Genomic DNA, 27,752 nt, shown 5'->3' with positions numbered 1-27,752 from the left:
TGAGATAAGATTTGGCGGTAACTGGATACAATTGCCATGACATGTATCTGCATCAAGACAATTGCTGAATATTGATGCCTGGGTGGTGGAAGTTCTGCTTCTATAACATGTTATGGTGTAATATTAAAAAAAAAAACACCATGAACCGAGATGTTACAAGTTTTAAAGAAACATGTGACACAGATTTGTGAATTTGTTCCCAGACGGTTCAGGAACATTGGTACAAAAAGGGATTATCCCTACACCTTAAGCCCCCCTCTCTGCTATCCCCATGACCCAAACGATGGAGGATTTAGGCAGATTTACTTCAGTAAACACCTTTGGACACTTGGGGAGGGGTGCAGGATTCTGTTTGCAAAGGGAGCCTTTTGTTAAATGAGGTTTACTAGGCAGCTGTGATATTAACCTACAGAGCAATTCTGAAAAACTGCTTAACTCCTTCTGAATTAAGTACTTTCACTCAGAAGATAAGATCTGTGTTTTATTGAGTTTTCTTTCAAGATTTCTAGACATGATTGTTTCCAAAGAATTAACATGCCAAAAAAAAAATCCTGATAGAATCCTAACACCATCATTGTACCCCCTGTAGTGTATGCAGGAGAGGCCTAGAAAGCAGGGGAGATCAGTGGGTATGTGGTCTGCCCAGCAGGGTGAGCCGAAGAGACCCCCCTCTCCTCTCTGGGCTAACAAACTTCACTCACCGCTGTCTGTCAGCAGATATGTCAAAATAACTCATTTCTCTTTCCCTCTGCAGCATAGAGATGTAACACATTTCTGATGCCGCACCGAGCAGTTTCTACAGCACAGTATACCTCATATTCACAAACCCTTAATTCTTCTAAGCATATATGTAGCCCTAGCCAAATGCTTGCACATTTTATGGGCAGACTAGATGGGACAAGTGGTACCTATCTGCCGTCAAATTCTTTGTTTTTATGTTTCATGTGTGTTAGTGTGTGTCTAAATATACACACTTACACACATAGATAGATAGATAGATAGATAGATAGAGAGAGAGATAGATAGATAGATAGATAGATAGATAGATAGATAGATAGATAGATCAGGTAGATATACACCACAATATGTATCAACACACATCTATCTATCTATCTATCTATCTATCTATCTATCTATCTATCTATCTATCTATCTATGTATCTATCTATCTATCTATCTATCTATCTATCTATCTATCTATCTATCTATCTATGTGATACCTATCTATCTAAATCATCCTATCTGAGATATATATATATATATATATATATATATATATTGTCCCCATTGTCTGCCTCAAGTTAGATATGATGTAACATACAAGTATGGCCTGGAATATGTGTACAGGTGTTGATTTTGAGTTTAAAGACAATTTCCTTATTTAGTTAGGTTCTGCAAGTGTCACTGTGGGAGCAGCCAGTAACGTGTGAAAGTGCAGAGTATGAGACATGACAGGATTAAAGGTGTCTGTTATGGTGTTACACCTTGTACACAGACAGTTCCCTTTGTCACAGCCTCCTGGTGATTTGCCAGTGCAGTGCAGATCAACTTCCCTTGTAGGTGATACAGCAGTTTTCAAGTATAAATACAGCACCCCTCCTAAAATTCTCTCTATGCCCATCTGACAGTCATCATGAACTCTCAAAGCATAGCACTGTCTGTTGTATTTGTAAAATAATTGTTGAGGGATCCTGAGGCATGGATAGAGTTATTTTGGAGTTCCGTTAGATTGTTAGCTCTTGCGAGCAGTGCTTGCTCATCTTCTGTGATATCGCCACTGATTGTACAGAACTGCATAAAATGTTGGTACTGTAAGTATAAAGGGTAGTTATGACTACAGGTTAATCTAAATGTTCATTGACTTAATCCTTTTTATAAAATTAAAAATTATGGATCAGTCCTAAATTGGGAGTAAAAAATAAAAGTATTTTAAAATAATTTATAAACAACTGTTGTATGCAACATATGGTGTTAAAATGTGGTATGACATTATCACCCTTTTTTGATGGTATTTATTTCATATACAAATGCTAGTGAAACATGGGTGAGAGAGAGAGACATTAACCCCTACATACCTTCCCAGTACTTTGGCTATTTTCACAGTGCCAGGTTATGTGCCCTAATACAAGGTAGGTCAGATGTAATAGTGAGTCCTGGGTGCCTACATTGTAAGTCCCAGGGTGGCAGAAGTACTGTGCAAGCTGGCAGTGGCTGTCTGGTTGGCAGAAATACCATCTGTCAAATCATCCAATAATGAAGTGTTATGTTATTCGTATGAACAATCAGGCATAATGTATTCCTTCTAAAATAAAAAATAAGCACAAATTAGACCACATTTATTTTAGAATATTGCTAATCAGAGTATTGGTGGAGAGGCAGCAGCGATACCTTATATCTTATACAGATCCCAAGGACTGCTCTGGTCCAATATGATAATATAATATGACCGCCTCACAAGTCAGTTCATAACAAATTATTCCTTCTAAGTGCATATGGTAGATTGATTGTAACAGAAGGGCGGGATGTGGCCCCAAATATGGCCCTATGTTCCCTATCATTGTTAATTAGTTTCCTGAATTCAGTAGTCGGCTGCAGAACCTCTTGGCTGAGCCACTAAGCAAAGCAACTTGGTAGTTGATATCTATTTCCCAGCATGCACTGCAGCAGATGGTCTATGTGAAGGATTAATCCTCTTCCCTGGAGGTCTAGACCAGTTGAACTTCTGTAGGGGTGGGCTGAAGGGGCAAGGAGGCAGTTGCTGAATGCCCTCAGATTACACGATGCCTGCATAGGATCTCAGGTTTTAAAGAAAAGGGAAGTTCTCAGGTTTCATCACAAGACGAAAGGTGCACTAGTAGAGGAAGAGTATAATGATGAAAGAAGGAAGGGAAGGATAAATAGAGGGAACATGAACTCATTGTGTGAAGTTATGTTGTTCCAGATACATTCATTGCATTTTGAGGTAAAATATGTTGCATTAAACAAATCAAACTATGGACTACATACAGCAATCTATAGGTCAAACTCACGCACAACCATCATGTTGATGTTTCACTGAGTATGGCAGCTTCTGAATTTTTTCAGACACCCTGGAATACAAGGAGTATCAGAAGCAATAATTCCAGGTACTTATGTCTGTTGCTGGCCATAGAGATGGAAATTCATTAACATATAGAAAAAATGGGATACCTGTAAAGTTAAGGTATAACCCGTCTAGTTTTAATAGTTTTAAGTAGTTATTTCATTGGCTCATTTGCAAATATATAATTTGTGTGCGTGTTTGTGTGTGCGTGTGTGAACTCGCAGTTCAGCATGATAAATAGGTTAGTTGAACTTTATTCATTCTATACTTATATATCTTTGAGCAATACTGCTTGCTGAGGTAAATGTGGGTACTCCAACATAAATACATTAAGACACGGTTAATATGAGCATTCAGTTAACTTTCTTTAAAACACCTCCATCACCTTCAGTTTCCAGGCTGCAGCTTACACTCTCTGCAGAGCCTTCCCTGAGATCAAAATTATGCATCAGAGTAACACAATTGAAAACATACTGACTAAATGTAGGTTTTATTTCTAAAGAGCATACATCCTTTACACCAACATACTCCTCAGCGTCGTACAGTAGAGAGATAACAAACATTACCATCTATGTAAGAAATTAGTTTGAAACAAATGGGCTGTACGTTGCATTTGCAAGAGTTCAAGGTTTTGCAGGAAAATGGTACACTTCTATATTAACTACAAAAAGAACTTGAGGATAAAATATAGATATATTTTTACATTGTAGCAACTGCTAAAAAAAAAACGTCCATTTGTATCAACTGAAGTTTTTGAACAGTTCATTATATTTATGCTCTGTGTTTTCTTTTTAAAAAAGAGGACATTGGGGTTAAAGGCAAGCAGACAAAAGTAGGAGGTATGGAGTTTGACACTTGCACAGTGAATACGTGTGAGGTGGCTCAGTCCTGTGAGCCTATACCACAAATGATACGTGTCAGTGAATTCTTTGATAGGAAAGCTATGTTTGTGCTGTCAAACTGTGATGTCATACAAATACCTCCATTGGGATGAGGGTGAGAAACTAACACAGTGACTTTGCCTGACCAGCCACTGAGATCATCATCCTGATTGCTACCCAATTCACCAATACCTCAGTGTACCATATTTGCACATATGTAGATACAGATCAATATTTTTAAAGCCACAAAAATAAATTAGCATTCATTCTTGTCTTGCATAGCTTGTCTTGCATAGCGAATAATTGATTCTTATTCCAAAAATGTTGACTTATGTATGTTTTATATTCAGTGATTTTTGTAAATGCCATAGAATGTGTGTGTTACACCACACAGTGGGTTTCGGTTCTGGTACACAGAGTGAACAGATAACTTGATCCAAAGGAGCTGATGCCAGGAATTAAAGTATAGTCCTCAACATAGTTGCCTGTGCCAAACGATGCTCTTACCCACTGAGCAATGGCTTCTAAATATTTCAGTTTGTTGCATAGTCTTTTTTGAGCTCTGTGCATTTCTGCAACATGTTGGTGCTATGTATAACAAAGGAATATTATCAATGATACAATATCTGAATACACTTTTCGGCAAATCATAATTTTTTTAATTTATATATATCATTTTATTTTTTTGTTTTGCTTTGTTTTGTTATGATGCATTCTGTTCTTTGCAGTCATTTCAGTGTAAGGTTGTTGTCTCTTTTACATTACATATGGTGATAGTTCTATTACATGTGAGGTTCTTTTACCAGATACTGTATCGCAAAACTGCTAATAAAAATAAATGCGTGAAAAAAATAGTCCCTTGTAATTAAAGGAATTAGGCTGCTACTTTTAATGCCTGCTCTGCCTCTGTTTCTCTTTGCAATGGCAGATTTGCATCTGCAATTAGGAATAATTCTGACAGTTTCAATTTCTGAGGGATAGGAGACAGTGAACAAGATGTAGATCAGTGATATTACACGCGAAAACCCCTGTCTCTTTAACCTTGTTGGTTTTTGTCTCGCAGAGGTTACCTTTTCCCGATGGTGCAAAATCGACTTGACATAACTGTTCATCAGTTTCTGGGTTTTCCCTCGAGGTATTTGCATCCGATCAGTCCAGTCAAGCTTCAAGTTGAAATTGGCAGCCCAGAAACTGACAGGATAGGGACTAGGAGAGAGAGAGACAGCTGAAATTCAAGCAGTAAACTGACAGCATTGGACTGAGAGAGGGACTAGGTAACTCTCAGAGTGCAGACAGCATACCAACTGAAAGGTTTCATGTCTCACGGATGCTGATTGGCCTTTAATACGTTGTCGGTTTCAGTTACACGTTCAATAACTGACACCGCCTGTCTAGACTAGAGCGGGGGGGGGGGGGGGGGGAGATTTGGTGAACTCCTGGCTAGTTGTCCCTTTTCTTCCAAACCACACTGGCTTAAGATAAAGTTTGACTAACTTTCAGGACCATCCTATGACAGCCTGTCACCAATAAAAGTAGACTGATTTTAGCCAGAGAACATTTCCTGTGACCATTCTTTAAAGACTGTTCCTACTTTCTGCAGAGTTATTGCAAACCTTTGAGAAGGGTTCTTAATCTTTATGGTGAGTGGGAGGGGGGTACTTTCTCTATCAGAAAAGAAAACAGAAAGCTTGGTAAAGTTAATTAAACCAAAATAAAATAAACACTTCCTTGAATAGTTGCACCGTTTACTTTATTATTTGTTCAATGGTATCCTGAAACTCACAGTCGTAGAACAAAAAAAAGTATAATTGCTTCTAGAGTTTTTGATTTTCTTTTAAAGACGCATATATCACTTTCTTCCTATAAATAAAGATAAGGAAGCAGAAATAAATATTAAAATGTTTACCACTATAAAAAGAGTTTATAAATATTCATTCAATTACCTTATTGTCTACTTCCAAATTTGAAGTCCTTTTTTTTCCCAAGTATTAGTCTCATTAATAAGTCTCCGTTACTTCTCCAGCAGACGCAGCAGACGTAAGCTTCGCTTTCAAATAGTTTTTAGTTCTGTGTGTGACAGGCATTGGCTGATCTGTTGATATCCATTCGACAGGCCCTGTTGAGTTTAAATGGTGTGACGGCACATTTTTGTTAAGCTTTGAACAAAGGAATGGAGATGCCGTTCTGGCGTCCTCCTCTTTAATATTGGGCTTGTCACAGTCCCCCCTGATTTAATGCTCTGTTTATGCCTCAATATTAAAACTTAAGGTTTGGACAATGAGCTTCCACACTCCACGCACAAACTTTTATTTCAAGGTCTTAAGATAGCGAAACAGGCATTGAAACATCATTCTGATTTCCATATAACAAACAATAAAACAATAACTTTCCAAACATAGATTGTAACTTGCCTCCAAGCTGTTATCCATTTTAAAATGGGGGGATTTCATTTTTTTTCTGAAAAAGTCTTATTAGTAGGAAAGATTTATTTTTCTTTGATCATTTGTTAGAAGTGATTATTCCTACAGTGGATTTGCTTATAAGCTTCTACATAAAGGTTAGCTGTATATGCAGGCGTTGAAAATTGCTTAGACTTTGAAACTGACAAGAATAATTCGAATTGCTTCTGTCATGGAGAGATGATTTACAAATAAATGCACATGGATAAGAATACAAGTATATGGTGTATGGGCATCATTCTAAAAGTAGGCACAAAGGCACAGGGACAGGAATAGTTTACCTCTAGATGGAATTGCACCACACACTCACATTGTCTTAGTTACATGTTGTCACCTTTACTCTTGTGCATGTCTTGAGATAATACTATAGCAATGCATAAATGGACAAATAGTCTCTGTAAAGCGCTGTGGAATATGTGTGCGCTATAGAAATAACTGGTAATAAATAAATGACCCGCCCTTGCTGATTACACTGTTGAGATTAGACTAGTAGACATCAGTTGTGTTAGGTCCCTTTAATAACCTCAGATCTTCAGCATATGTGACCATCCGGTGCTGCAGTGCCTTATATGTAAAAGATTATGATGGGGATTTTCCCTGTTCATTTCTAGCGACAGCAGATTCATTGCTGGTGCTATGCCCACTCCAGTGGTAGGTGAATTTAGTAAATACTAATGTTTATTGCATTCTGTCCTAAGTGTTTAGTTGACTGTTGGCTTCATCCATTGCAGTGGGCTGCTGCGCCATAGGAATTTCAGTCTATTCTGTAGCGTTCAAGAAAGAATAATTGAGTATCATAAAATGAGCCTACATGGTAGTGGGAGTCAACATTATCAAACTGAGCTTCTTCCTGTCTCTTTACTATTTCCTAAACCATCTCTTTTGACACTGTTATAATTATTTGTGGTTTGTTAGTTCTTTTTCTCCCATCAAAGAAGTGAAAATGTTGGACCCCTTTCACTGTATTAACCTACAGACCCCATTAGCAGAGGAGGAATACACAGACAGATGTTCAGCGTTGTCTGCACATCTTCTAGTGTTAACATAAAACAGTGTGGCCGTATCCTCCTCCCTTCAGACTTTTGAAATCCTTCGCTTAAGTTCTATTCTATATGTGATCAAGCAGTAATGATGTATTTAATGGGTGCAATGTATATACTCTATTACAAATGTCTGATTTAAATAGTTTGAGCTTGGCTATGGTAAAAAAGAAAAAAAGAAAAAAGGATTTTATACTGAGACATAGTTCATTATATGGCTTCTCGTACTATATTAAATGAAACATGGAAACATATTCTTCATAGAAATGTACATTTTTAAATGTCACGATCTGTAATATCACATTGTTACGTATTATCCATTTGTTCAACGTAGCGAGTGAGTGAAACACTTTTATAGTAGAGTATTATAACAAGGCACCTTATGCGACCTCCTTAAAACGATGCACTGGGGCTTTACCTGTTCAGAATCACCTGTCTCACCTGGATCTGGTTTCTCATTACTGTTCTTGACATAATACAAATCAACTAGTACATAGATCGGTGTGTTTGAATAATGTTCTTTCGGCTGTTTGAATCATTCCTTGTTTTTCTCCCTTGCTTAAAAAAGGAGGACTTATTTTACACATTGACAGAGATGAGCAGGATCCACCCCTTCTACCAGAACGACACCCAAATATTTATAGGAGGAAAGACTCACGAAATAGTAGGTCCTTTTCCTAGTGTACTGTTGTCTCAGTTTCTCATGCACAATCGCCTTCTGTTATGACATGTCTTTTTAAATGTTTGCGGTGGTTATCATAACTGTTATAAATCTTTTTGTAATTAGAGCTATGAGATTGACATCCCTGAGGAAGCATTAATTGTTGGATCATGTCAGTATCTGTCTCCCAATCTATAAATACATGAACTGCGTTTTTTTACCCGTCAATGTATAAATTGTTTTTTCATTCTTAAGCAAGATAACTATTTAAGCCTGGAAGTATTGATGATCAACCACTATGGAACTTTCATGCAAGCTGTGAGATCATTACATGCCATAACTCATAAATGGGAACCGGCCCGTAGAACAGCGTACAAGTGTATTGGCCCCATATGTTAGTAATAACTCTAGCAGTCCGGAGTCTTAACTACAGCATTTTATATCATACTTCAGACATCGTTTCTCAATCTTGTAAATAAATGAACACAATGCAATCTTATATTCTTTTGTCTTTAAATATAAAATGCAATCATTTTGTGGAAGCTCATTATCATCTCTTAATATAATTGATGTTTAGCAAATATCATTATTCTGACTGACGCAAATTTACATAGTAACTTTAATTCTGGGAAAAGCCTCTTTCTTAAAATTCATTTCAAGATTAATACGCTGCAAGTTTACAAAATCAATCAGTTTGTAAACAGATGATGTCACTTATTCTCAAAATTATTTTTTTTGTCTTTTTTTTAAACAAAAACAATTATAAAATCACAATGATAAAAAAAAAGCGCAGTTACTGTATGTGTGCTGTTCAACAATCAACATGCGGGGAAACAAAACAATTCCAAGCAAAAAAAAAAATCATCATTCATCTACATTATAATTGCTTCTTTTCCACATCTACGGGGCGGTTAATTAAAATTGTGATTAAATGTGGTCTCGCTGCCTAAGATGTCTTGCCCAAAACAGGTGGTACAGAATTTAAAAGTAAAAAAAATGTAATTAGCATTGGAAATTGAGAAATTGCCTGTAAGAATCAGTGTTAATTTCAGTCAGTGATGAGGTAATTTATAAATATATTCAGCAGAGAATGAGGGGAAAAATGCACAACTGCCACCCTTCCCCTCTTTGGCATTCTCAGCATGCAGGTGAAGATGTTTGCAAAATATTGAGGTAATTTGAAAATAATTCCACACATTCTGTATTTTAGTATTTGGCCTAAATCTAGAAGGTAGAGTACCTGTGTTGTCTCACCTTGTATCAGGTTCCAGTTGGAGCATATTACATTATGAGTAGAACACCTACTTACACATAATCAGCTATACTTTCATTTGGCAATATTATGCTTAATATAGCACCAACATACTGAGCAATGTTGTACAATTGGCGACTTGTGTCTGTGCACAACAGATCTGGCTCCTGTTGAGGTTACAAGCTAAGTTCCCTACAATAGAGGGTGCACACATATACACAGTGAAACCTATTTAAACCTGGACCATGGAGGGTGAACTGAGCACCTGTAAGAAACTCATGGCAACATGGGAAGACATACAAGCCCTGCCCAGATAGCAGCCTGCTATAGGGCCATACCGAGTGCTATATCTATGCTGCCCTCATTTAACTGTTGATTATACTATAGGTAGTTGTGTTATATGTGTTATATGGAATAGGAATTATTTTAAAATAGATGTTCACAGGCTGGGTGATATTTAGCTAATATTTAGCACATGTTGCTAGCACATGGTGATATTTTAGCACACAAATTGGTATTTATTAGAACCTTATTTTACTTCCAGTGAATATATAGCTTTAGTAGATTTGGGCCAGATACTGACATTCCAGCAACTTTATGTTTGTTTGTTTGTTTGTTTGTTTGTTTGTTTCTGCATATATATATATATATTTATATATATATATATATACACACACACACACACACACACACACACACACACATATATATATATATATATATATATATATATACATTATGCATATTCATTTTTACAACCGCCTTTATCTTGGATCTATTTTCATTAATTGCAGTGTGTGACCTCTTCCTGACCGTGAATATTGTCTACGTATTGATTTTCTGTCTATGTGTATTTATGTATTAGCAGAGATACAGTGTGTTTTACATGCATTCATTTGGCACTAATTATATGTGATCTAAGCATATAATGTTGTGCCAGTCCTATCAGCCATGTAGTAATGTTGGTGTGACATCACTTAATGACATCTTTGTATAGCATCATTGGTGTGATCAGCATGCTATTATTTTGTGCCTAAAAGTTTGAAAGCTCACTCTCATGTTTTTATGTATAATTAAGATTAGTGTCCTCAGAGATATCACTAGTATCAAGTGAAGTAATAGGGTGGATTTGGCACAGCCTACAAAATGGCTACTTCTATGGCGTATGGGTGACTGTTCCAGTTGCATAAAACATTTTAGAACATCAGTCAATAGGGCTAAAAAGATATTCAAGATCAAATAAATGTACAAGTCAGCATGGATTTTCAAGCAAAAAATGGAGTTCTAGTAGACAACCTATAGATTGTTCCTCAAATAGTTAATTGTTCTGTTGGATATGCCCATATACCTCACTGATGTAATGCCCAGTACAGAACATTGATGTATAATGCCAGTATACATTGACATAAGGCCCACTATATTGTATGGCATTGATTTAATACCCAGTACTCAACATTGATTAAATGAAAATTATTGGATTCCAGAAAGCAAAGGTTGAACACATTACATGGGGGCAACTACTTACCTAACCATACTAACATTGCTTTGCCTACCACTAGGTTCTGTATTGTCTTCATGGTGCCGCATTAGCAAAGACTTCCTCAGAAATTCTCTTGTGAACAATAGAAAAAAACCTTTATGATTCCTAAGGAAGCTTTTACCCATGGAACTGTTCCTTTATATTTTATTTTTGCTGAGCATTTGTGGTACATTAATGGCCGAGATGTCTTGTTAGGGTTAACAAAGCTGCCTTGCCATGGTGGACACCAGGTTAAAATAATATGATTGTGGTTAGGAACTAATGTACAGGTACTTATGGAAAGTAAGGAAATAATTCTTGGAATGGGTGGGGGGGAAGGGCCTTGAAGATAAATAGACGATTCTCTTGAGAAGCCATAACATTGACGTTATTTATTTATCTAACACACCGAGGTTACTTGAAGGAAGAGAAATACTATCTATGATTTGGAGAATGACCCAGGAGACAGCTTTTCAGTTTGAAAACAATTCCTAATATCTGGGAAATGCACTGTTTGTTTATGCGTACATAATGTTAGTTTGTCCGCCTGGGAGCTGAGGCAAATGGGAAAAGTATGCATGGATTTCACAGGTAACAGGATTACGTGAGCACATAATTGATCCATTTGGAGAGAAAAAATGACACCGCTCTGAAGATGTCTAGGCTTTGGAGATAGAGTTTATGAAACAGGCATCTGTAAATTCAAAAGAATCAATATGTCAATTTTATTAAAGCGAAAGGCCAGCTGGACATTAAAAGAACATTTTTTTTGTAAATTACAGCTGCACTTACAGCTGTTCTGCATAGCTCATTACAAAGGCTCAGATTTGTGTTAAAATGTGCTGTCTTTGTTCCTCATTGAACGTCGCTTGTACATCTGCGGAACCGAATGCAAAGGGCAGGATTCACAGAACAGACAAATATCCTGTAAATCAACAGCATTAATGTGTGATTGAGATTGTGATGCACCGGTGCAATATGATTATATATTCTTTTCATTAAGCCATAATTGGGTCCGTATATGACTCCAAAGCTGAGTTATGATTCTCTTTTAACACTCACCATACTTTAGGCCATTTCATTAATTCCCACTTTTTTTTTTAGAAATTCATTTATCTCTTTCTGCTGATATTTCCTGTTGGCATCTTCAAATATTAATAAAAGAAATGCTATTTTGTCGTCAGCAGCTACTAACGTAAGTTTTTTTTATTACTTCAAGGGACCATATCAATGGCCTAAAAGAAGTCACATCTTAACGCTCTCTCTGTTATGTGTATTTGAAAATATAATCTTTGATGCCGGACCTTTAATGTCCAACAGAATGTAGCTGATCTTGTGGGTGTGCAGGAAACCATGATTTCTCCTGATACACGTTTATCAAGCTTGTTAAAAATTGCTGAGACTCATAGCAAATGATCGCTCCAAGAGGCCAATCTTCTTCCCCCCAATTTAATATGTAAACTATATTTAAAGACAGGTGTTGCTATGTAAACATTTATGTTACGTTATATAGGTTATACTTATATCTTATACTATGCTTTTTCTTAAATAAGTGTTTCATCCAGAAACATTAGTCTTTTTAATCATGTACACTTTTTATGTGAATGTATCCATCTGTAAAGATATATTCTGTATAGTTTCTCCCTCACGTACTGCATTACCTTATAATAAGGGATAAAGAAGAGATATATGTATTACTGGCTGCATGACTGTAGACTGAATCTAGACCACCGGTCTAGAACTGGATGAACCCCTGCCATCTTCTGATTAAAAAAAAGTAGTAATCGGACAAAGTTGTGGAAGTGGTTGCCCTGACTTAGATGCCTATAGACAGTCTCCAGTGGTTAGCAGAAGCGAATAACAAATATAGATTGGAAATACCATAGGAATGATAAATCCCACGATGGGCAGATCCTTCAGGGTGATTGGTTTCCCAGCACTGACAAGTAGAGCGTTTAGATTTTCAAAGTTCAGCGTTGTGAGTAAATAAAGCCTGACTAAGTAACTGGGCACCCAACATCCAGACCTGTCTCCTGTAACCCCTCCTCCATAATATGTACAGGGAAAAAGTAGATCGTTGGTAAACTCTTAGCAGCCAATTTATAAAAATCAAAGGTAAAAGTAAGTAGATAAACTTAAAACCATTTGAAAGCTTCCCCCCTGAGAAATGGTGCTCTAGGCTACAGGAAAAACAAGCCTGTATATGGTGCTACATGACAAACAAAATCTACAATTACAAATGAATAAACACAAAATTCCCTATTCCATATTCAAGTAAGGGAGTCTGTAGTTGCTCAGTTCTTGGCCAAATTAATGTCCATTTATTGTAATGGTGGTATGCTTGGATGCTTTGCTACAATGTATAAACTAGGTTATTTTATGCAGTTGTTAATATTTTGCTTTTGTGTTGTTATCGCTGACTGACATCAGCTGTCACGCTAGGCAGGTGTCCTTGTGTAAACGAATGTTCCCTGCTTATGTTCTGCGATGTTTGCCCTGTTCATTATAAAGAGCAGCGCAACTTAGAACCCTGTAAATTCTTGAAGGGAAACGGATGGGCACCTTAGCAGAACATAATTACACCATTTTAACATCCCCAGTTCACCGCTGCAGACCGAAGTTGAAGAACAGCAGAAATTAATAATATATAATAGCATCATTCTCGTAATTTATAAATGAAATAAAGCAGAGAGCAGATTCTGCTGATATGCATTTTGTACCTAATTCTGAAAAGATAAAGTGTAGATTAGAATTTGTACAGGGTAAAACTGAGCTGACGGTATCCGGATTTTTAATAGAAAGGTTTATTATGAGGTTGCTTGAAGTTTTGCTGAGACTAACGAGAGGAGAACGCCCAGAAGAATCTGCAATTTACATTATAGATGATTGTAAAGGCAGTGCATAGTAATAAAACTATACAGCGTAATGATCGATTAGCAGTCTGCAGTTAAGTCTCGTAAAACGTCTTATTTTACGTGCATTAGATAATGCCAGCACGGATCCACGCGCTATGTCTATAGGAGGTGGTAAGAGAAGTATATGATTTTTATTATACATTTATAGTGACAGTAACTGGGAAGAATATTGGGCATTGTTCATGCTGGTTTTCTGTGTTTCATCTGTTAATACAAGTCTTCTGTTATGGTATCAGGAGGGAATCTGTGCATCAAGGCAAAACCTTTGCTCCAAATGTGGCTTCTGTTTCATCAGATGAACCTAAGTGTCAATAAATAGCTCAACTGCTTGTCTTACACCGGTTGCATGGTGATGTCTTATAACCCAATGCAGGCACTTACAGTACATTGTATTTTTATGTACTGTCTCTAATTATCAGTGTATCTTTATAAATGTATTGGCTGCGTTTGGCTTTTAAAGTTTGCCCTCAATGAGACCTGTGTTGGGTCTTGATTGATCAGATCAGGTAAATGTGTAGTTGGCCTGTCAGAGACAGGCCTATTACACTATATAACTCTCAGAACATTATGACCTTTACACTTCTCTTGCCTGAGATTGGCATATTTTAATGTGCTTACATTGGCTCAAGTCTTCTAGGAGTGTCCATGAAAACCATACTTGCATACTCTCCCAGAATGTCCAGGACACTCACAAATTTCAGGGAGCTCTCCTGGACTCCCAAGAGGGTAGACCAGCCTCCTGGATAATACCACTTTCCCAGAGAAGTGCACAGTCCAGGGGGCTTGAGGATGTCATTTGTGGTGCATCATGTCATTGAGGCCCTGCCCTCCACAATGTCGGGAATTGTGGCATTGTACCGATGGATGCCAGGCCAATTATTAAGAAATTCCTGGCCCCAATCCTCACATCTCCCCACTGGGCCTCCCCCTCTGACATCTCCCATGAAGCCTGAATAAACAGTCAATAATTATGATTAAAACCAACAAGATTGTAGTGCAATACTACATTATAACACAGTAAGGTACATTCATAAAGTTATGATGTATGAAAACTGACTGTGCTATGACCGGCTCAATCTGCTTTCCTAGTTGTGCGTAAGTATTCCAAAGATATTTCAATATGCAAAACAGTAAGGGGGGAGGGGGCATATTTAACCCTTGCAGCACATTTCTGCACACTGTGATGTACATGTCAACTTAACAAAAATGAAAGGGGTGACAAAAAATTCTCCTTTTCCCACAGAAGTGCAATAATTTCTAATTATCCCAGTTGAGCTGCCAGAGGGCCTACTACAGACAGCGACTTGTTGCAGACCCATCTGTTGAGCAGGAGAAAGAGCCGCGCAGTGAATTCCTTGCGGCAGATCTTTTATCCCCTAGAAATGCATCACTTGATAAATGACAGCTTTTTGTCACTTTTGCTTTGCAGCGGTTTCCTTAAAACATGTGAATTTGTGTCTTAAGAACAAAATGTATATTTTATTTTCAACAGTCGTTTTAATCACTGAGGTTTGCAATACCGTCAACAAACTTGCTGTACTGTTTGGCACAGGATGGAGACTTACGGACTGGTTCCTAGATTTTGTCAGCACTGCCCATCTTAAACGTCACTGCAGATTACTAGGTGGAAGAGCTTCTTCCAAAGTTTTGTTAAACTGGAATATTAACTGGAAGTTCAGCACACTATTTGCATAAGAAGCACATCTCATATATTGATCATTTTTTCAATGATACGAATAGATATTAACTGCAAGTTCTGAGGCTTAATGATGCATTTGTCATTGTTGCCTCACTCCTGCTGTCCAGTGGCGCAATGGCACAATTCACCTCGTGTCATGAATCCTCTGGGGCCCCCACTAACAGGAAGTTGGTGCAAACCAAGTGGCTGGTTAACTCTCCCGGAGCTGCCCGAAATTTGTGAGTCTCCTTGACATTTTAGGAGAATAGGCAATTCACATGGGCAATAGTGATGGGCAGATTTGCTCATACTATTGTTAGGCACACAAATATGCTCTAGGATCAAAATTTAGGCGAGAGTCACATATAGAAATTTGCAATTTTGTACTGCACCGTCCTTAGTAAAGGACCCTTAATATGTTTTCTGACTTCTAGGCTATTGCTTATAAACTTATACTGAAAATCACATCATTTTATTCCATTGCAGGTGTAGGCATGCATAAATGAATAGAGAAATATCTATGGGGGTCATTCCGAGTTGTTCGCTCGTTATTTTTTTGTCGCAACGGAGTGAATAGTCGCTAATGCGCATGCGCAATGTCCGCAGTGCGACTGCGCCAAGTAAATTTGCTATGCAGTTAGGAATTTTACTCACGGCATTACGAGGTTTTTTCTTCGTTCTGGTGATCGTAATGTGATTGACAGGAAGTGGGTGTTTCTGGGCGGAAACTGGACGTTTTATGGGAGTGTGTGAAAAAACGCTACCGTTTCTGGGAAAAACGCGGGAGTGGCTGGAGAAACGGAGGAGTGTCTGGGCGAACGCTGGGTGTGTTTGTGACGTCAAACCAGGAACGACAAGCACTGAACTGATCGCAGATGCCGTGTAAGTCTGGAGCTACTCAGAAACTGCTAAGAAGTGTCTATTCGCAATTCTGCTAATCTTTCGTTCGCAATTTTAATATGCTAAGATTCACTCCCAGTAGGCGGCGGCTTAGCGTGTGCAAAGCTGCTAAAAGCAGCTTGCGAGCGAACAACTCGGAATGACCCCCTATGTTTGGTGGCTATAATTATTCAATTCTCATTGACCTGGATGATTGTTCAGTTCACACTTAGAAAGTATTTCACCTTACGTTTAATGCACTTGACACTGCTCCATTCTCCTGATAAAACTAATTCATTAATTGAATGGTTATTGATTTCACATGAAAAAGTCCATATTATTTAATAACGCAAATCTAAATGCTGGCAGTAGAGAGCTCTTATTATCAGATGATTTTATTTTATTACCTAGTAGTTTGGCAGGATTATTGCACTACTGCTTCATTCTTCCACATTCAGTCAAGCCTGTAACATTAGTACCCGAGTACTGTGCTTTAAAGCAAGCGTGGAATAGTCTCACCTCTTTCTTCTGCACTTGGGCAGAACCGTATCACTAATGCTTAGTTCTTGTCCACTCAAGTTGGACTGTAACACTATTGCTTGGTTCTTGTATATTCAGGCTTGTTTATAACACTACGTCTTCATTCATGCACATTCAGACAGAACTATTGCTCTACCTCAAAATTTCCTGCACTGTGACCATTTCCTGCAATCTTATTTTTGCAGATGAATGCCAGGTTATACCACTAGCACTTCATTTTTACATAGTCAGGCCGGATAATGACATCACTGTTACATAGATCCATATTAAGGCCCCCATACAGCAACAAGCACAGAAAAACAAGATTGCAGATTCTTAGATTTTTCCCCCCAGATTTAAAGATTTCCCAATCCCCCAATCTGAACCAATATATTACAGATATGTTTCAGTGATTTGCAGATCATTTTCAGCAAATACAGATCTGCCAATCTTGAAAGGCTCATCAGTTTACTAGAAACAGCCTGCAAATCTGCTGATTGTCACCATACACTAGCAATCTGCAGCCTCAGTTTTGTTGGGCAACCTGATTTACTAATCCCAATCACTTTTTGGTCGTAATCTGTTACCTGTGAACCCCATACATTGCAAATTGTTTGCACAATCATCTGAAAAATGACAAATTGCCCCAGCTGAGTGCTGATGGGGGCCTTCACCCACCCAATGGTGCACGTTTAAGTAATATATATATATATATATATATATATATATATACATACATACACATATATATATATATATATATATATATATATAAATCTTATTTACTTTGCAATATTTTGATGAAAGCAAATGTATAGTTGGATGTTTTTACTAAATGTAAATAATCCCTTTTGCTCTTAAACTACAGTTATGTCATGTTTAAGGCAACAGGTCTTTCTGGCTTCTGTCACATCTGACCCCACTGCTTGCTCCTAATACTTTGCACAGATCTGAAATGGTTTTATTTAATATGGAATCTAACAGAGGTAGCAGAACACTTCACTCAAGAGTAACTACCCCTTTTAAACATAATTACATATTTCAAAAAGCAAAGTACTTTCATTTGCTAAACTAAAGCGGCTCAGTGCTACATTTTCTTACAGATTATTTTGCTGTCTTTACTGGATAATATTTCCTAATACCTAATTCATTTACATGGCTTCTCTGTTTGTGTGTTCCTTGCAAAGATCACTTTCAAAGAAAATAATTGTTTACACCTGAGAACCATCAAAGGAGCAATTAGACAAGAGCACAACATGTTTATATGTTGATATACAATTACAAACTGAAGCACTGAGCAAAGAAAAAAAATGCTGTATGAAAGTTTAGTGATCTATCAATTGTTCTAATGCTGGATATTAGCAAGGTGTCATTATCAGCACATATGTGTGTAAGGCAATATAGGCTTATGCACCAGTGCTGCTGAGGGGTGGTCTGATTGTGTTAAGACAGATGATAGATAAAAAGACAACCAGATCCATAGATCAATATATAGATCATTAGATAGATAGATAGATAGATAGATAGATAGATAGATAGATAGATAGATAGATAGATAGATAGATAGATAGATAGATAATTTTGTGAGGGAAACTTAATAGCAACAATTTAATGTAATTAAGATGTCTTAGTTCCACGTGTCCTATTAATATTCCTTCAGTTCTAAAGAAAAAAGTCTATTTTTGTGTGTGTGTATTTGTTTTGTTTTGGACTTTTTTTGTATGAAATTGTACATTGTCTGCCGTACAGGATAGACTTCTGTGTATTATAAGGTCATCGCTAGTGACTGGCAGAACAATCTGCTGAATCAAGAGGGTGATTGTGAATGGTGCCAGTCAGTCGCAATTAGAGCTAGAACCAGGGGGAAAGCCCCCTAACTAGAGCATCATTTTGAGCCAGCTTCATACAAATCATCTCACCTGAAACTAATTGTCACAACAGAAATCTTATGCAAATGAGCCCTGGGGTTAGCGTGGGAAAAGAAACATACTGTCGCAAATATAGGTGACCTGCTGGGCGGGGGGTCTGTTGCTGGGGAAATCTTTGTTCGTTACGTTTTAGGGGGAAAAAAAGGTCTTCATTGTTTAAATTAAAGAGGGGAGAAAAAAAACACAACTTTGAAAGCGCAGGATATAATTTTACTTCAAGTGTGGCAAGCTCACCCCTGTGACTCTCCCTAAGCTGCCTCTAAACGTGTGTTCATCTGGTTATTTGCTGTCAGAATGCTTCTTGTAAGCAGTAGATTGTGTGATAGACAAGTCCTCATGTCTGTGTTCAGTCAAACCCCTACTTAGCCTTTGTGACCCCTAGTTTGGGCGCTCCCCACCTGAACCACATAGCTTTTTTTGGCAGTTAAACCCAGCTCAAGTGACCTTTGTTAAATCACCAGCATTTACAATCTGACCCTCTCTTTTACTGCTACACAGTTTTATTTACAGTTCTAAATAGAAAATATGTCAGATTTACCTCCAGTAGTGAATCAGGAATAATGATGTCAAGGTCCATTTTATTCCCATTTAACTGTTCTCCTGATTTATGAATCAAGTGAGTAAATAGCAGCACTGCTCTTCTGTAAGATGTACAGGTATCACATAACAGCGTGTAATCGTATTTACCTATAAGGTAGTATGATCGTTATTTCACCGTATTCATTTTCAAAGCTGTAATGCACAGAATTACAATATCCTTCAACATACAAAAAATAAAACCCTCTAATCCTTTATTGTTTTAAAATCATTTCAATCTGACAGTGCTTTATAGATTATGTTGGGGAGTGGGGGTGCACCTTGGAATGCTTCATAGATGTAAAACTCTATGTATTTTTATTTATTTATTTTTATTATTTTTTACACTGTTCAAAGGGCTGAATCTGCACTAAAAGTTATTGCAACCAATAAGAAGTTTGCTTTCTTTTGTATAGTGCAGTTTAGACAATGGGAGTGAATGTCTAATAGGTTGCTATGGTTTCAGTGCAGATATGCACCTTTGAACAGGGTTCGTAAATAACCCATGTCAGTAAATATTACCATTTTAAACAATAACGATTACCAAGTTTCCTGACTGCTGAAGGGTTGAATGCAAAAAATGGTGTGGAAATGTACCTTGAACTTACTGTGGCTTAACTCAAATCGGCCTATTAATTTATATTTGCGGTTTATCCCCCAAGGACACCTGTTTTCTAGGAGTACCCACAAATATTTAGTTTCACCCAATGTATTACGGATTCACTGCAGTAGATATCTGCATATAGCATTCTCTGAGGACTGTGAAACTGTCAGATTTACCAAGAGTTAGTTGGTTGTAGCCAAATTTCCCATCTGCTGCCCGCTCGCACATGCGCTGGCATCACCGCTGGCCGAAATAGAAAGTAAAGTTATCATGAATGCAATCGTTTTACTTTTACGGATCTCTGGGACAGCGGCTCAGTAATAATACACAGATAAATATTCTTTACTGCCGCAAATTGTGGCAATAAGAAATCCTTATTATTGGGGCCTGGCCGCACGTATTACTTAATATGCCCCAAACTGACCTCTAGGAGACACTTCTAACTTAGGGGCATATTTAATTAATAGATGCGATCAACACAACCGATAATAAGAATTCCTTATCGTCGTAGATCATGGCAGTAAGGATTCCTTACTTGTATAACTGTCTTATTACAGAGTCACCGGGACAGGGGCACCGATAGGAATTAGTCCCGGCACAATCACTTTACTTTCTATTTCGGCTAGCTGTGCATGAGCTAGCGTCAGCCACCGCGTGTGTGAGCAAGCGGCAGCATTGATTACAGTGGGCTAATGCTGCTTAAAGATAGCCATAGCTGGCAGGGCCAAGCCCCGGAGCTTAGTAAATCTGACCGCTTTGCAGCCCCCATATATACCTATGGAGGCTGTGGCTGCTGACAGAAATGGAGGGACAGCGGTAGATATGGAGATTTCCTGCTGTGGTCCCTCCATGGTACATTGGGGTGTTATTTAATATCTGCAGGTACCCCCCAAAAGTGGGTGTGTTAAGGGGATATCACACAAATATTATCTACACAGGCTCCTTTATGTGAGGCAGAGAATCACATCCAGATATTAGAGCCCGGGCATTGTATATCACTGCCACATTTGGCAGAACGTAGGGCGTTCCTGGTGTTAGGCTCTCCCAGATTGTACTGCAATGGCATACAATATTGTGCAATAATTATAGCAAGATCTATTAACTTATTCCACTGTTAGTTAAAATGCTGCAACAGAGATATGTATATAATAGATTTTATGTAAATTATGAATTATGAAGCACTGGGACTCATTTAAGGAGTGGAAATTGCCCTTGGTTTGCACAGGTGTGACTGCACAGGGGTCTGTGGGGGACTGGGACTCAGGGTCGACACCAATTAGGTTGACACCACTTAGATCAACACCAATTGGTGGACACACATTAGGTCTACACCAGAATTAGGTCGACATGGACAAAAGGTCGACATGAACAAGGTCGACATGGAAAAAGGTTGACATAAGTTTTTTTACTGTTTTTGGTGTCGTTTTCTTCGTAAAGTGACGGGGAACCCCAATTACAGCACCGTGTTCCCACGCATGGCTCGCTTCGCTCGCCATGCTTTGGGCAAGGTGCCTCGCTCCGCTACTGCTGCACTCAGCACAGGTTACTGTTCCCAATTGTAGTCCACATGGATCGTAAAGTATGAAAACATAAAAAAAAATGGAAAAAAATTTGAAAACGTATGTCGACCTTTTTCCATGTTGACCTTGTTCATGTCGACCTATTTCTGGTGTCGACCTAGGGTGTGTCGACCAATTGGTGTCAACCTAAGTGGAGTCAACCTGGAGTCCGGATACCAGTCTATGGAGCATGATGCCACTGTTTGTGGGAGAATATAAGACTAATGGAAGGCATTGGTGGTGAGCAAAGTCATTGCCATGTATGGAGTAGATGCATCAGTGCATGTAGTTTTCATGGGTGGTGCGAACTCTAGATTTCATTCTGCATAGTGTTGTTAAAGTGAGATAAAGGGGATGTACAGAAGAGCATACCGTCATTTCCACTCTTAGAAGGGACTTGGGTTCTGCACAAGCTCCAAGCTGGCAGAGATAAGGTCTTGTCCCACACTTCTAAGTGTGAAACAAACAATTAGGCCCTTCCATTTGCACTTTGCTGGACTTCTAATGTGTAACAAAGATTCAAATGCACAACAGTGATACATATAATAAAGACATTTCAGATGTCTCCTCACTCCAATGATTCATGTAAGTCATCAGAGGGCTATACTGAGCAGTGTTTTTTACATTTTATGTGATTTTTACACTTTTCCTTAGTGCGCCTTTTCTTTTCTCCCACCTTGCCACAAACCCACAAATTCAGGTTCACTTGTAGGGGTAAATTATACTTGCCTACTCTCCCAGAATGGCCGGGAGGCTCCCAAAAATCGAAGAGTAGGCAAATCTCCCTATTTTTGTGGTACCCCCAGCCCCAGCTGCCCACTTAGTGAGTAAAGTGGTCGGTCGGGGCAGTCGATGACACGATTCCTGTTTAATTGCGTCATCATAGCCACACCCCCTGCAGTATAATGCCTGTAATATCGGCATTACAGAGCGGTGGCATGGCTTAAATGATGCGAACCAGCAACCACGCCCTGTACCGCCTCTACCCCATTCTGCCTCCATCCCGCCCTCCCCCCCAGCACATCATTGCCCTGCTCCGCCCCCTTGTTGAGCCGACCTGGCTGCTTTCTCCCTGAGAGAGCAGCCAGAAAGTCGGTAAGTATGGGGTAAATTTACTAAAGCTTCTAAAAATGAACAGTGGTGATGTTGCCCATAGCAACCAATCAGATTCTGTCTTTCATTTCTCTACTGCATCCTATAAATTGACAGAGCCTGATTGGTTGCTATGGACAACATCACAACTTTTAATTTGTAGAAGCTTTAATAAATTTTCCACCACAGATCTGGAGATGTCTCATGCGAACAGGGAGGCATTGTGCTCCTTAAGATAAGCTGGGTGGATCATATAGGGTCATCTGTGAAAGGACACAATATGTTGCTCTGCATTTGATAAAATAAGGTCTGTAAAATACAGTTACTGCACTTGGTAAAATAAGGTCCGTTAATTACAAGTTTAAGTCAGTAGTTCCTTATCAGTTGATGGGCTAAATATTGCTTCAGCCCTCAAAATATATATCTAAAAATAGTGTATAGGTGTCAGGCGCACTTCAGTCACACAAAGACCTAAAGAAAAGGCTTGACAACCTTGTCAAATTTCAATGCCCCCTTAGATATATTATTGGAAAGCCAGAATTACAAACAGAAATGTCAGCATTGCAAACTTCCTGTATTATTAGTACTTGTAACATACATTACAGCATTATCACTGTGGGGTTCCAAAATATAAAAACAAGTGAGAAGTAAAATCTGGCTGCACGTTATGGGTAAATAGCTTTTCTTGCTATCAGTTGCTTGTGTAATACAGCTTAGTTTACTTATGTTTGGTAATTGCGCATCACATTGGATACCCAGTGGGTGATGCAGAGTAGTATATACACCTGTTTGCAGATCTTGGGCCGTATGTAATGAAATCCGAGTTAGCCGGAGGTGCGGGTTACCGGGCAAACTTTTTTTTTGGTTGTGCCTTGTAAATAATTGCCACTTTCAAAAAAATGTCAGAGTTCGGCCGAGAACCCGCACCTCCAGCCACCTAGGACTTCATTACGTCCAGACCCATATCTTGAAGGTTTTTGTACTGCTCATGCTCCAGAAACCATGTATACACAAGTATGGGTGATGCAGCATCATACGTATTTAAATCACATTTCCACCTGCAACTCACGGGATGTGACAGAGCATTCCCCCATAGGCAAAGTTCAGAGAGGCCATGTCAATGGAATTGCTGGAGTATAATTTGCGCTAAGTATAGGTTGATGCAAGTTTGCTCCAATTAATATGCGCAAATCGTCTTGTGCACGCAATGCCACATTAATTGCAACTAACTTGCATTAGATCCTGCTCCAGATCCACATTAGTTTCTGGAATGCACAGGTTAAGCATACCAACATATAAATGTTGCTTTATTGTTGAGAAGCAAATATCAAATATTTACAGCTGTTAAACTGACATATCCAGGTAGGAGTACATGACATTTTAATGACTTGTGTAAAGTATATTCATTTCCTGAACATGTGAAGAATATTATAGAATAATATAGAGGACATCCCTTTGTTTTTTATGTTTTCTCGCATTGCTCGCTTACATATAAAGTGTCATTTGTGCTGAGATACAAAGTTACAACTCTGTCAAGGCAGACAGGAAACATCAGGAAAATAAGTACATTAGTAAGGAGCACATTCTAATCTTCCAACTTTTTTCCATCTCTTTTGTGCCTTTTCCACTGTCTGAAATAATTTTCAGAAATAGGAGACGTTTCACAGTGGGTATGAAGTACTCAGCTTTCACTCATCAAACTTTAATCGAAACTGCATTTTAGTTTTTGAATAAAGAACACTTAAAAAATTTAGATGCAAATTATTTTGCATTATTCATATTCTAAGTGTCCTTGTAGATTTAAACACTTCTGAGGCCACCTTGATTCAAGTAATTACCTAGGTCCTCACTGCTCCGTCATGAATAAGGTATTTTGTACAAGTAGACTATGCGCCCGATGAGCTTTTAAAAGTGGCTCTACACTGAACTTGTGTATTGCTTCATGTGCATGAATGATTCGAACAAGCGGTGCGATCTGTCTCAGGTGGGAAATCCTGGCAGTGCCTCCACGAGCGACTCTCCGAGTGATCTTCTTTCCCTGCAAGTTCTATGGAATCTAACTTATTCAGAACCTTTGATTCTTTTTTTTTTTTTTTCGAATGACTATAGAGCAGCAACTCGGAAGTATTGTTTTGCAGTTAGGCACTCGGTGACAATTAACTCTTCAACCACCATGTGGCTCCCCCGCCGCTCCTCGTTTCACCTGCTGCCTACACTCCTCAACTCATGGCGGCTTCCATATATGTTAATAGAATCCATACTGCGTTCACTTAACAATGTGCATCTGTCTCCCCATCTGTTTGTTCAGCTTTCCTTAGATGCTAGGTCTGTGAACACCTGAACGGTGTTTTTCTTACATTGTAATAATGGAAATCTATAACTACTTTTTGTCTGCTGGAGCTTGTCACATGATTAGAGGGCATAAAAACAGGCTACCGAAGAGTTAAACGTAATTATGTCAGATTTACCGGGAGCTGGCCCATTGTTCCTTTATGGCTGTATGGCTTGATAGAGTGCAGACATCTTTAGAACATGAAACTGGAATTGTTCTGTTCTATCGCTACAATTGCTTTACCGTGCAAAAATAAATAGGCTTAAACACAACACAAATGAGCTCAGGTAGACTAAACCTGTACTCCGGGTTGTTGCTTAGCAGAATAACTTTGAACAGAACTTAATATTGTTGCATAAAATTAAATAAATAGAAAACCAGCAACCTATACCTGCCACTTACACTTGATCATCTTTTCTACACTGTGCTGCTATTAATATTTAAACATTGTAATAATGCAGCTTGCAATGCAGGCACTTTTCTGCCTCACTTCCAGATTTTAGAGTGTAGAAGTATATGAAGGTTTCTTCATATAAGTGTACATATACAGTATGGTTTGTGAGGTCTGTTGTCATAACAGGTTAAAAAAAGAAAGTGTATTTATGCACGTTTATATTTTAGCATGGTTGAAATGGAAAGTATGGAACTTGTGTTGAGATGTCCTTTAAGCTGCTGCCTGTTTAGCCTGCAGCTATATACAATGTGTGGAGTTTTTTAATATCAAGAATGCAGCACAAAATCAACAGCTGACTCAGAGAGCCGTGAAACACCGCACCTTTGACATGCACTCATTTTTTAAAATGAGACTCTTAAAAAAGTTTTTTTTAAAAATGGAGAGAGCATTAGCTCATAAAGTATTCATACTCATTGTCCCCCACTTCCTCACTGGTTCACTAGGGCAAAAGAACCAGTAAAACAGAGCGCTATATCAAGTCATTCAGCACTCTGTTCTATATACATTCATTGTTCTATATACATTCATATTGATTGTAAGCTTGTGAGCCGAGCCTTCTTCCTCTTTGTCTGGTAATACCATTATTATTTTATTAGTGTGATTGATGGAAAGCGCTGTAAAGTATACTGGCACTATATAATTAAATGTTAATAAATAAATACAATAATGCAAGCCTACCTAAAAAAAAACATGTGGATCGTGGATTAGAAAACATCTTGCATGGGCCAAAATAAAGCAACTACATGCATGCGTGTGTGTTGAGTGTTTTAAATAAAGCTTTCAGTTTATTTTTTTACTGCAACTTATATTTTCTGTCTATGACCTTTATATTATTAGGTTTGGGGTTTTCTTGTTTGCTTTGCGTATCACAATGACATAGAAAATAATTTTTGTAAATCCTGAAATTCCTATATTAAAATTAACATAATTTCAGTGTCTCTGGCTTGTAAGTGCTACATGGGACGGCACACATCATTCCTTTTCCTGAAGGTGGCGCTGTGGATATTGCTGTCCGTAAAGAAAGACTTTTTGGTATTATGAAGTGGATTTAAAAGCACACCTACATGGCATACACACATATTTAGAAAGTGTAAGTGGGAAGAGCATGCACTTATTGGGGGAAATTCAAATGTTTGAAAAGTCGGTTGGGTGTCTGTTTTTTCCTGTCTATTAGATAGGAAAAAACAGACACCCAACTGACTTTTCAAACATTTGAATTCCCATTGTGTGCAAAATATTCACGTTCATTTGCTTCAGTGTGGAGTTATTATACAACAGATCCTACCTGCAGTAGAAACAGAGTATATTTTCCAGTAAAGTGTATCTATTACCTTCTCACAGTGCAATTATCTGTACTGTAAGGATGCATCCTATTAATTCACACAGTGGGCCTGATTCTAAAGTTGCAATAAGGCAAAAAAGATTAGGCAACAATGCACCTTGGCAAAACTTTGCTGCACTGCATATGGGGCAGATTTAAAATGTGCAGAAGTTTTGATTTCAGGGGGCATGTCCAAATTCAAATCTAATTTGTAATGTAAAAATAAAGCTGTCCAGTATTTGTGGTTTGCATGCGAAAGCAGTTGTTATTAACCCTGCAGCAAAATAAATAAATGTATTTGCATCCCTTGCATTGCAGCATGGTTTGTCCAAGTAGTGCACAGTTACTTGCTTTGTTTGGCTTTACTCCCACCTCAGAATCAGTTTCTGTGCTTTGTGTCAAAGTGATGTCACTAGTTGCTGGTCAGCCTAAGAAACTGCTGCATCCTCAGTGTGAAACAGTAATACTTAGGCAGGGTACAAACTGCAAAGATATATCTGCCAATCCACCATTGCGCCAACCGAGCGGCCAATTAGTTAAACTATACACACCAACCAATCAGCCGCTCAATATGTTGGGCCAGGTGTCACAACTGGGGAGCTTTTCAATTCAAATACCTGCCCAGCTGTGATATCAGTGTCAGCGGTCCCTGAAGCCAGTGTACAGGTGGACAGCAGGTCACCCATATCGACGTCAACTGGGCTGCAGGGCCAACCTGATATGTCTGTGAATGACATCCTTCACAACCATATTAGGTGTACACACCCGCCATTGAACAACCAATAGTTTGTCTATTTGACGTACAATATATCGACCAGTGTGTACCAAGCTTTAGTCTCAAAGTAGTCTATAGGAAGACTGGAATCCATCTTAAATTTTGAAGATGCTATGGAACATCTGTGCTTTTCTGATTCAGGTTACAGCCAGTGGTGCTGTTTCTCATTTTGGAGCAAAGAAAAAAAATGCAATTAATTTTGCACCTTGGCAAAATCATGTTGTAC

At 38.3% G+C, this 27,752-nt stretch overlaps 1 protein-coding gene across 3 annotated transcripts in view; it reads left to right on the top strand.

Moving 5' to 3' along the window:
• Nucleotides 1–27,752, top strand: part of ZEB2 (zinc finger E-box binding homeobox 2) — a 127,131-nt gene that overhangs the window by 8,961 nt on the left and 90,418 nt on the right. For 2 of the 3 annotated variants that reach the window (XM_063933743.1, XM_063933744.1), the window contains one exon: nt 8,031–8,126. The exons of the other annotated variant lie outside the window; for it this stretch is intronic. In XM_063933743.1, the coding sequence (XP_063789813.1) occupies nt 8,031–8,126 (96 nt within the window). The remainder of the gene's footprint in view (nt 1–8,030; nt 8,127–27,752) is intronic. 3 annotated transcript variants of the gene reach the window in all.

The sequence above is a fragment of the Pseudophryne corroboree genome, chromosome 7 (assembly GCF_028390025.1).
Source record: "Pseudophryne corroboree isolate aPseCor3 chromosome 7, aPseCor3.hap2, whole genome shotgun sequence".
NCBI classification, from domain to species: domain Eukaryota; kingdom Metazoa; phylum Chordata; class Amphibia; order Anura; family Myobatrachidae; genus Pseudophryne; species Pseudophryne corroboree.
The sequence above is the reverse complement of the archived record's forward strand: the minus strand, read 5'-3'. Positions and strand labels throughout refer to the sequence as shown.